At 38.2% G+C, this 12,025-nt stretch overlaps 1 protein-coding gene across 1 annotated transcript in view; it reads right to left on the bottom strand.

Annotated features, from left to right (window-relative positions):
• Positions 1 to 46: 46 nt before the first annotated feature.
• The window catches only part of ADAT2 (adenosine deaminase, tRNA specific 2), a 17,045-nt gene continuing 5,066 nt past the window's right edge, over positions 47 to 12,025 (bottom strand). The window contains exons 2-4 of the mRNA XM_011356131.2: positions 6,987 to 7,091; positions 4,285 to 4,435; positions 47 to 3,026 (exon numbers count right to left, since the gene is read on the bottom strand). Of these exons, the coding sequence (XP_011354433.1) occupies positions 2,911 to 3,026; positions 4,285 to 4,435; positions 6,987 to 7,091 (372 nt within the window). The 3' untranslated portion in view covers positions 47 to 2,910. The remainder of the gene's footprint in view (positions 3,027 to 4,284; positions 4,436 to 6,986; positions 7,092 to 12,025) is intronic.

The raw sequence follows: 12,025 nt of genomic DNA, 5'->3' as shown, positions 1-12,025 counted from the left end.
AGAATGAGCCTCCCTTTCTCTTGTGCCTTCAGTGGGCTCTTGCCTGGGCCTACAAAGCCTGCATAAACCTTCACCATGGAAACAAGCAACCTTCTATGAGCTCAGTGTTTTTAGGTTCCACATATGTGAGATCATGCAGTATTTGTCTTCCTCAGTCTGACTTAGCACAATGCCCTAGAGGCCCATCCATGTTGTTGCAAATGGCAGGGTGTCCTTCTTTTTTATGGCTGAATAATACTCCGCGCGCGCGCGCGCATGTGTGTGTGTGTGTGTTTAGACCATATTTTCTTTTTAGAAGCAGAGAGTAGAATGGTAGATGCCAGGGGCAGAGGGGTAAGGGAAATGGAGAGACACTGGCCAAAGGGTACAAACTTTTCATTATAAGAGGAATAAGTTCTAGTAATCTAAGATACAGCATTGTGACTATAGCTAACAACACTATATTGTATACTTGACAGCTGCTATGAAAGTGGAGCTTAAATATTCTCACCATAACAAGAAAATAGTAATTACTCAAGGTGAAGGATGTGTTAACTGTTATATATACATGCATCAAATTACATTGTATATCTTAAACTTATACAATGTTATATGTCAATTATATCTCAATAAAGTTGGGAAAAAAACAAAAAAATAACTTTCCTTCTACCCTGTCCCCGAGGCAAGATGCTACTCTGTTCCCCGCTGAGAATTTTCCACAATCGTGACCATCACTTTTAGGGCTCATTTCTTCCTTCGACCTCATCCTTGCTGGCTTGTGCTCACAGGACTCCACTGAAACTGCCTTCTCAGATATCTCAAAGGTCCTTATTGACCAAAATACTGGTCTTTGCATCCTCCTCCACTATCAGCAGTCGTAGAGACTACTGACTATACTTGCTTCTTTTCATAACTCTCTCCTCCCTTGACTTCTTGGTATTTCAGATATTTCATCATTCTAAGCATCATCGTTGGTCAGTCCCCTCCTCTTCCTGCTGTGTTGTGCTCCTGCTCCCGAGAGCTCCCACCTCTCCTCTCGCTCTCCCACAAGCACTCATGTAGTCCTCACATGGAGTTAGAGCCACAGTTCTCAACCTTGGCTGCTCAGTAGAATCGCTTGAGAGTTCTCTTAAAAAATATCAATGTTCCCCTTCCCTGCAGGTTTCTGATTCAGTTGGTCTGGGGTGAGGACTGAGCTTAAATTCTAATATGCAGTCAGGAATGAGGCCCATTGAGGTGGAAAAGGAAATTGCATCTCTCTGAGACACTAAGGTAATATTTTCAAGTACCCATTATAGCTATCAATTTGTGGCTTTAATAAAAAGCACACATTCTTATCAAAATAATTTTTAATGGAGCAGGTAAATACTATAAATTAATCGTCACTTTCTTTGAAAAAATAGTCGTGTAGATCTCCTGTATGAACTTTAATGCTGCTTATAATATATCACTAAAAGAATTCTATCATTCTGCAGTATGTAAACAGCATCCCACCTCCCCAACCCATGCTCCTCACCCTCCACACACACCACTGACTCAGCCAAATAAAGGAAGAAAACACAGCATCCAGAGGCCTGGGCTATCACTGTTTTCTTTAGAATCTCAAAACACTTAAAAAATAATAATATGGCAGCAAACCTAGAGATATGGCTTTAAAACATGGCCATTCATTCAATGGAACTAACTTGGCCAGGTACACACGCTGCAAATGAACTTGTTTTTTGGTTCAGCAGATCAACTCCGCTCAGGGACATGTAGGAGAAGACTGTGTTTGTACACTCCATGTCACTGACGTGTTGGAGAGAAATGTTCTACCCGTGTCTGATATCCAAGGTTGTATCTTTTTCTGTCTGGAACCGTTGAGGAATTCTTTATGTCTTTTTTTCATAACTGAAGTAGAGTCGGCAATTCACTTGCAAAGAGTTGTGTAAACAAAATTTGAGCTACTAATAAAAGTGATTGGAAAAATCAAATCATTTTGCAGATTTTCTTAATGATCGAGCTAATTGTATCATTTACTCTCATCGTGCTATTACAATTTTTTTTCTGACATAATGTTAAAAGTTGTCTATTCTCAAATGCACAGGGTTTGTTAGGAAAGCTAACATTCAGTTAGGAAAACTCGGAATATTTTCCAAAACTTGATCTCAGCGGGATTCAGCCAAATGTAGCTCCTGATAAGAACTTAATATTCTCCTAAGAAGATCTGAGGTCTTTGAAGTTAACTGCCCACCATGTCCAGCATTTGTTAAATCCTTTTCTCCTTAAAGCCTAACACCTTTAGGATTAACCTCACATCTTAGTGAGAAAAACAATCAAACAAGTTTCTGAAAACATGTGTGTCTACAGGCCAAATGCTAAAATATAAATTCCTCCTACACACAGCCTTAGACATAAAACTTTGGGAGAAGTGGCAAGATTAAAGGGAAAGTAGACTGTCTAAGAGAACATGAAAGCAATGTGGATTCTTGGGTCTGGGAGAAACGTCAACGTTAAAATTATTTAACATTGGACATAAAATTATTTAAATACAGGTATTGATGGCTAGACACCAAAAATAGTATGTGGCAATCAAGTAAAAAGATTAAATTTGTGCAAAAATATGGCATTCACTGTAAATAGCATCTACTGCCACTGCCGAGGGCATGCTTCAAACATACTTGTTGAAGCCTGGAGCCGGGGACACTCACTGCTAGAAACGCCAATGCTGGTAATGGCGTCAAAGAGACCTGAAGGCACAGGTGAAGGAAGGCTGGTTCATTACGAGAGCTAGGCACTCACCTGGAAATGACGGTCTGTCATCTAACACTGAGACATAAATGAACGTGACCAGTACTCCTGAGAGCCTATCTGCTATACCCACCACACACAAACCACTCACAAGCCTATGATGAGAGCAAAGTATTAGAAAGAAAGAAAAAGCATAACAGTTCATGTTACCTGAAACGGTGTTCCGGTATTTGGTAAATCAGCAGAGGCAATATCCAAAACGGAGCCACAACCACCAAAACGTTCATTCTGACAGCCATAGACAACCAGCGGGATTTATAAGGCAGAATTAAGGTCATGCAGAGAATGCGCAGTTCAAGTGTGTATCATGACAAAACCAGGGTAGGTCTATGCCAGCTATTCTGGAGAAAAAACCTCATGCTACTCTTAAAAACGATTAAGTTTAGGCTTAGGCTTAAAACATTATTAAGTCCAGTTACACAAAAGAAAGAGGTTTAACGGATTTAGAAATTAACATCTCACGATTGCAAACAGAATGAAAACTAAATGTGTAGTTTCTAAATGTTTACAGTTTGGTGTTCTTTGATCTGCTTTTTACAAAATCACCTTTTAGGACTCATTAGAAAACTGGAGCCAGAAAGGAGGCAGGAATTTAATCCAAGAATTTTCACCTTTTAAAAATAATAGACTATTTCCTATTCTTGCCCCAGAAAAAATATAACCAGTGCTTCAGTTCAAAACAGACTGAAGCTGAGCCACTCCGTAAGGCGGGATGAGGAGAGGATTCTGTTGACATAAGTTCCCTCTTTAAAAAGTAGAGACTGTACATCTTAACAAACTCAAAATGCTCCACATTATTTTTAAAGTGATAAAATGATTCACACGTATATAACAAAATAAGTAGATAAAAAATATGCGAGTATAAAACTGAGTTTTTGAATTTGTAAATAATTGTTTAAAGATCTTTAGAGACTAACTTGCAGCACTCAGTATTTATGCCACTTGCTTTGTAAAAGACACGATTCAAAGAGCTGTAACTTTATCAATTTCCCACTTATTTACAATGATAATATCATAAATGATTGGTTTGTTTTTTATTTTATATTGACTTGTGAATTAAAATTTTTCATTTATTATAAGAGGTATTCATGGCAAAAATAAACAAATACAAATATAGAGACAGAGAAAGAAAAATTTTAAATCACCTTTAATCTATTATCCAAAGGCAAAACTTAGGTGTATATTCTTCAGACCTTTTCCTATGCACAGTTTTATAATCTACTTTAACTTAATTTATAATTTATCCTTTCATAACACTTTAAATTAGTTCTAAACTTTTCTTTCTCTAGTTTACTTAATAGTTATATGTTTATAGACATAAAAAAAAGGTAATTTTACTATTTAAAAATCTTTTCTAAAAATTTTTGGCCAAAGGATAGTCTATTTTAAAATGTGCACCTCCTAGAATTTATTTCATAAATCTCTGCTTTCATACATCAGGAACGGGTTACATGTGTGGCCATTTTCAAGTTCATAGGAGGGTGTGAGACGTTACCACATTAAGTTGAAGGATACTCATCAGGCGGAGAGCCGCTGCGCACATGATGCATGGCTCCACGGTGACATACAGCACAGTGCATTCAAACACTTCAGAGGGGCTCTTGCCATTTTGACGACACCAATCTAGGGCCTGATCAATGGCCACCATTTCTGCATGTCGAGTAGCCTGAAAACAGAGAGGGGCTTGAGATGACATTGTTCACTACACGTAACTATATTTTATAAATATTCGAAAATAAATATGAAAAATGCGCCTACTGTTTCTTCCAACATTTTAACAAATAAAGGTTTCAGGATACCCTTAGCAGCTGACAACATATTTCCCAGTTCAAGTACCATAACCTCACCAACAAAGGATATTTAATCTGAGATGCCATACAAATTATGCTATATATTTATTTAAGTACCTGAAAAGTTGGGACACACTCTTTCAGTTAAATTTCAGTTAAAATGCCACAGAAAAGATAAGTCTCTAAATATTTTAAGGAAAGCTGGAAATTTTCATAAGCACATGCTCCAGTTTCAAATGTGTTTTCAAGTTTGTCACTGATCTCACCATAAGCAAATCTACATTTAGGTTACTAGAATGTCAGCACTTACATTTTTGGGGGGGACAAGATTTTATAACCTGGAGACTTTAGAGAGAAGCAGAGATTTGGTTTGGGTCTCAAATACTTTATGGGAGACAGCAGAGTATAGGAGAAATCACACGGTATATGGAATCGACCACACTTAAATTTGAATTCTGATGGTGACATTACTAATTATGTGGCCTCGGGCAAGTTACATAACTTCTGTAAGCTTTAGTTTATCCATATGTAAAATGGAAGACACTGGTCTCTACATCCCTTAAAGCAATCTGAATTACAGGAAATACATGCCATGTAATGCTATATATGTGCTGTGCTATGTGAAAATTATTTTTAATATTCATGATCATCGCATTTATCAACTAACTATGTACAAGCCATTGTGCTAAATTCTGTGGGGGATAAAAAGTCTCCTCAACAAGCATAAAATCTGGTAGGGCAAACAAAAAGGCGCTCATTTACCTGTGACATAGGACAGAGCATGAAAGTGTTGGCACAGTGGCCCAAGGCGCCATGAAAGCCAAATTACAAACTCTGAGCTAGCAGGTACTTTAGAGAAGAGCTTCTCAAATTTGGTGGCATACCAGAACCAACTGAGGCGCTTATACAAAAGGTTTCCCAACTTTTTAAAAATCAGATTTGGAATTACTAAATCAAATTTCCCTATTGTTCTCAATGAATAATTGTTGAAGTGAATCATTTCAGCTGACTTTCTCTTTTATGCCTGAAGAATAAGAAGCTAAGTTAGGACATTAAATACACACAGCTGGCCCAGTGATGGTGGTGGTGACAGCGGGGTAGTGGTGGCACCAAAGCCAAAAGTAGGACTCAGGTCTCCTAATTCGGGGTCAAGAGTCTTTCTTTACTGTGATTATAGGGTAATCTTCTATAGGACAGAGAATGCCAAAATAAATCCAGCTTAATTTCAATGTATAGAAGAAACACAGGTCATTGGATTGAACAGTTAGATGGATCTGTTAGAATATTCAAAGTTCTTATGTTACAAATCGCATCAAACCACAAAATACAAACACAAAGATATGACGATTATCTAAAATATAAAATTCCACTCCCAAATAAGTATCTCTATCTTCACTAATTGCTATATTAAATATTGATGACTTATCTCAGAGGTATTTTGATATCCATATAATTGTTCTGTGAATCTGGATTCCCACTTTGCATGTGTTTTGCTAAATGTCAGTTTTCTTTTTCATAGATGTGATGGATAAACTTTAAGGTCCACACAGGACCAGCACCAATACAGGCTTATTCTCTGGCTCCCAAGATCACATGATAAGATCAAAATCTGTGTGAGTGAGTAGTGTTATGGTTTTGAGTTCTTGAGTCCAGCTAGTACTTCTTATAATCATAAAATATATACTTCATTCATACTTACTGTGACATGTTGTTGTAATATCAAGTTCAAGAAGTATTATCTAATTCATGAACTTTTCAACCTAACTACAATTAAAAGTCACGCAAGCTATTGAAGTGTACATATTACAGGTAAGTACAGAGACAGCAGGTAGTGGAGACTATATTCCACTGAATTATCTGATGTAGGAATAGCTTCTTTACACATACTTTTATACCTCCAAAGTTATAAATTGAGAGTGGCTTTTTAATTTACTAGGAGGAACATATGACCTAAAGGTACTAAAGAATGTAATACGAGTTAAGTCGATATGTTTTGTAAAGTGGAATTTTCATATATTAGATTTTCTTAAAATGGAGATAGGCTCATTTCTTCTGTACTGACACTTCAACATAATAAAATCGACTCTTAGGTTTCATACAAGTGTTAACGTAAATCTCCACAAAATAGAAAATTAGCTTCAGAGATTTTATTGGTTCACCAAGTTTTTCTGAATTTTCCAAAATTTTTTTCCTTTTTTTATTATTAAACGTACTGGGGTGATATTAGTTAATAAGATTATATAGTTAAAAAGTCAACGTGTATCACTTTTATAATCAGAAAGAAGGCCATTCAAAAAAAGATGTTTAGGGAAGCTACCCTTCCACTGATACCTGTGGGCATAACATAGACCTATCTTTTCTCCAGCTGTGATAAACTGGCTCCACTCCCACCATTAGTGCGCTTTGTTTGCAATTCAACTCACATACATTTTTGGTTTGATTAACTTCATTTCTTCCCTTCCCCACGACTTCATTGTTGTAGACCATAAGGCAGCCAACAGGAACTTCAATATTTTCTAGGGCTTCTTTGGCCTGAAAGACAAAGGAGAAAATCTAAGAAGTAATGTTCGATACTTGAAAAACTATAGGAAAGAAATACATGCAGCATGAGCAGTCAGCATATGTATAAAAACTAGAACAAAGAAATGCAGCTGAGCTTTCCCTTTTCTCAAATACGGTTCAAGTATTTAGTGTGTTTTTCTTTGCTGTGTCCATTTAAGGCAGACTCAGGAACAAATCTCCTTCATAGGTCCTGAGCTCCCTGATTTTTTTTTTCTCATTAGAAGCAGAGGTGATTAAAAGACTATTACTGACTCTTGATCTTAAATTGCCAGGGTCTATGCACCTTTTCATATATATATTTGCAAAGAGGTAGAAGAATAAATAACATTTATAAATCCTTTATTAAAATATTTTCCTTGTTGAAATTCTCCTTGCTTATTTTCTTTGTTTCTCTGACAGAAAATATTCTCTAGAGCAGTGATCCCAGGAACCGGTGCACTACGAGAATCCAATGCCCGATGATCTGAGGTGGAGCTGAGGCGGTGATGCTAGCTGCTGGGGAGCTGCTGCAAATACAGATGAAGCTTTGCTTGCTCACCCACTGCTCACCTCCTGCTGTGGGGCCCGGTTCCTTACAGGTAGTGGAGCTCACTACTATAGAGTTCCAATAGCATAAAGGCAGCCAGATTGGTACCTCCCTGGGCGCACAATGTCTGCTCTAAGTGAGACAAGAAAAGCTGAGGAGCACGACCATCTGGAGAATATTTTGGAAGTTTCCTTGAAAAAGAAACATACACATAGCTTATGAACAAATTCTACTACTAAGTATTTATTTAAGAAAAAAGAATATATATAGACACACACAACCTGTAAAAGAATGTTCATAGTAGCTTGATTTGTAATAGTCAATCAAAATCTGGAAACAGCGCAGGTGTCCGTCAACAAAAGAATGGATAAACCAATCGTGTTCTATTCACACAATGGAATACTGCTCAGCAATACAAAGAAACAATCTACTGAGACACACAAAAACATGGATGATTCTCAGACATGCTGGGTAAAAAAAGTTAAACACAAAAGCACACATACTGTATGCTTCCTTTCATGAGAAGTACTGGACTAGACAAAACTAAACTACAAGGATAGAAATTGGAACAGTGGTTGCTTCAGGGAAACAGAGGTATAAATTGAATGGAAAGGGCCACAGGGAAATTTTCTGGGATGGTGAAAACTTATCTTGATAAGTGTGTGGGTTACACAGATATTTACAGTTCATGTAAGACCTGTGTATTTCACTATATGTAATGTACACCACAATTGAAAAATAAATTTAGGAATAATTCTATCACCACCACCCCGGGAATGGCAAGCCAATTATTCTATTCGCAAAGCTTCTTCTCTATCATCAGCAGCCCATTTTTCTTCTAGCCCTTCTGCTGAGTGAATCTCACCAGCTCTGGGGCCCTGGACAGTTAAAGAATACTTTTTAAGACCAGAAAGCAAAAGCAGGCAGGTTATATCTGGGCATGTTCTGATAAAGCCATTGAGAGAGAATAAAGGTGCAACCCTTGGGCTAGTGTACAATCACTTCTATCTCACTACAATTAAAAGAATCCAAGTACAGTTGTTTCTAGAAAGGCATGGCATTTCTTATTTTGGCAGGCCGGAAGACACTTTGGAAAACTAGAGTCTCATTGAAGTCTAGGTATGTGTACACACCATAGGGCATATACAGTGCAAAGCTAGAGGCACTGCTGAAAACAGTGTTCCATCTCCTGCACTAGCCTCTTACTCCCAGCTCTACTTTATTTATAATAGGAATAACTTCCAACCATAATGCTAACATGGGTTCCTTAGCTTCTTGAGGCAAACTCAACGGACACTTTTCATCTGGCCAACAGAGGTAAAAGGAGAGGTATATAGTGGTAACAAACTATACCTCTCCTTCCTCCTCCAGAGCGGTGAAATAGAGCTGGGGCATGGAAAGATGTAATGAGGCAGTATCTGCAGCAATATTCTCCAGAACTGTGTCACGAACTACCTACAGGCTAATTCTGTCCCAGTTCTGTAAAAATGGTTAAAGCATGACCAGTTTATGTAAAATTTGAACTTCTGAAGAGCTCCACGGTTTGGGAATACATACAAATAAATATACAAATGTATGATAGGCTACTATAAAAAGGACAGCCAGGAGGAGGGCTGAAAGCTGGGGATGATGAAGATGCTAAATATCAGTACAATTAAGGCAATCATCACACAAGGAAAGTAATTTAAAATAAGCTTAGGACTACATATAACCCTGGGTACACATGACAGCCAAATCATTTATTTGTCCAACAAATATTTATTGAAGATCTCGAAGTAAGGAAATTATCCTCATGGCCCTAAATACGATCACAAATGTTCTTATAAGAGAGAAGCAGAGAGATGACACAGAAAGCAGAAAGCAATGTGACAATGGGAGCAGAGAGAAAGACTTGAAGATGCTACAGGGTGTTGGCTTTGGAGACGGAAGAGATGAGCCAAGAAAGCAATGTCCCTCTAGAAGCTGGAAAAGGCAAGGAAGCACATTCTCCTCTAGAGCCTCCAGGGGGCGCCCAGTGAAACTGACTTCCAACTCCTGGCCTCCAGAACTACCACAGAAAAACTTGCGTTGTTTTAAGCCACCAAGTTCGTAGCAATTTGTTACAGAAGCCACAGGAAGCATACACCCAGTTAAGAGGAAGAAAAGACAAGCTAAAACTAGAAGAAGATATTTGCAAATCGCATGTCAAACAAAGGTCTATTATCTAAAGAATGTAAAGAACTCTCAAAAATGCAACAGCAAAAACACCCCAAACAATCCCTAGTCAAAAAATGGGCAAAAGATATTTACAGATATTTCACTAAAGAGGGCATACAAATGGCAAATAAGTGCATGAAAAGATGTCCACATCATTAGCCATTACAAAAATGCAAATTAAAACCACGAGAGAGTACTACATACCTATCAAATTGGATAAAATGAAAAGTTAAAATGCCAGATGCCAGCTAGGCTGTGGGGAACAGGAGCATTCATACACTGGTAGAAACATAAAATGGTACAGCTACTCTGGAAAGTGGTTTGGCAGTTTCTTTAAAAGATAAACATTCACTTAACATATGACCCAGCAATTGCACTCTTGGGCATTTATTGACTCAGAGAAATGAAAACTTACGTTCATACAATACATAATTCCAAAACGATCCCAAAAGGGTACATCTTCTTGCATATAACATTCCAGAATGACAAAATTACAGGTATGGAGAATAGATTAGTGGCTGCCAGGGTTTAGGGTTTGGGAGGGGGTGGTGGCTATAAAAGGGTAGCATGAGGGAACCTGTGGAGATGAGCAGTTCGAGTGGTAATTAAAACTAAACGTGAAAAAATGCACAGAACTACTACACACACACACACATGCACACATGCACACACAAGTGCATATAAAGCTGATGAAATCTGAATAAACTCTGCAGATTGTATCAATGTCATTTTCCTGATTTCGATATTGTACTACAGTTATGGACAATGTTACCATCGGAGGAAATTGGGTGAAGGGTACTCTTTTGCAAATTTCTGTGAATTTATAATTATTCTGAAATGAAAAGTTTAAAAAATAAAGGTGGCGTAAACAAGTATTTTACAATATAGATTAAGAGATGCCTAGTAAGGTAGGAAGAAGACCAGAGTGTCTGGTATTATGAAAGACCTGAGAAAAAACTGGGCCGAGACAGAAAGGTCAGCGATGTTGAGTCAATTTGTGTAGAATGGTGGAAATGAAACGAGTGGCTTGAAGGGTGACTAATTTATAGGTTAAATGTCTAGCTACTAACACAACAGACTGTTATGGCTACATCTTAAGTGTTCTGATTCTGAGAGTGCAAAGAAGAGCTTAACAATTTACTGAAAAACTTAGTTTGACCCAGGACTACTTTAAGCACTTTATAAGAATTTTAGTTTATGATGCTATGAGATAGGTTCAGTGATCTGCCCCATCTTACAGATGAGGAAGTTAAGATATGGGGAGGTTATGGAATTTGCCCATGTGAGAAGCTGAGACTAGAGCTCAGGTAATTTGGCTCCATTCATTCACTTGTTCAACAAATATTTGCGGAGCATCTACTAGGTGCCGGGCTCCTCAGCAATTTGCCACTGTTCTGCCTCTAATTTCTACTCCAGTCACACTGATCAGCTACTTTATCAGTGTTTGGGATCAAAGCAGCTCTAGTTCAAGAGGAAACAGGAGAGGGAGGATGGGGAGAACCCATGTTGCTCAATGGGGTTTCAAGTCCTGACTTGTTCACCTGGAAGACACTGGGGCCACACCGCGGAGGCAGCTGCAGAGGGCTGGCAGTCTCTCTCCACCCAGACCTCCGGTGACCGGGCTTGTGCCTCTCATTCTTTCCTTTGCATTTTCACTGTTTCCTTCTAGCAAATTTTTCTCCTTTTACTCTACTTTCCACCTCTCATGTGCAGATTACCAGATGCAGAGTTGACTCCTCCACCAAGTCTGACCATTTCTCTATGAATGCAAAAGAGCTTGGGCAAAACGGATCTGAAATGTGTGCAGGGAGGTTTTAACCATCTCATCTTCTGCGGGAGAGGCCAAGGCTCAATTACTATTTAAAATGGCAACTTGGTCTTCCACAAATTAACAAATTATCAGCTTTAAAACTGAAGAATGAAATCTCTGTTCTTCCCAGCCCAAACACTGTTTTCTATTTAGTGTTCAAATGTCATATCTTTTGCTCTGGTCAGGGCCTGCTGGTCACGGATGATGACAGCTCCAGGATGGAGAGACTTTGTAGTTTCTCTAAAGCCATCATTCGCATAAACTACTTTCTAGTGAGGTGGTGGTGAAGGCGAGGGAAACTGGGGACAGACTGCAGTTGGCACAGACTCTTGATGAGTCCCCAGATATATTTCCTATGAAATTTAAAAAAAA

The sequence above is a fragment of the Pteropus vampyrus genome, unplaced genomic scaffold (assembly GCF_000151845.1).
Source record: "Pteropus vampyrus isolate Shadow unplaced genomic scaffold, Pvam_2.0 Scaffold24, whole genome shotgun sequence".
Lineage (NCBI taxonomy): Eukaryota > Metazoa > Chordata > Mammalia > Chiroptera > Pteropodidae > Pteropus > Pteropus vampyrus.
Note: the sequence above shows the minus strand (reverse complement) of the source record. Positions and strands in the feature narration are given on the sequence as shown.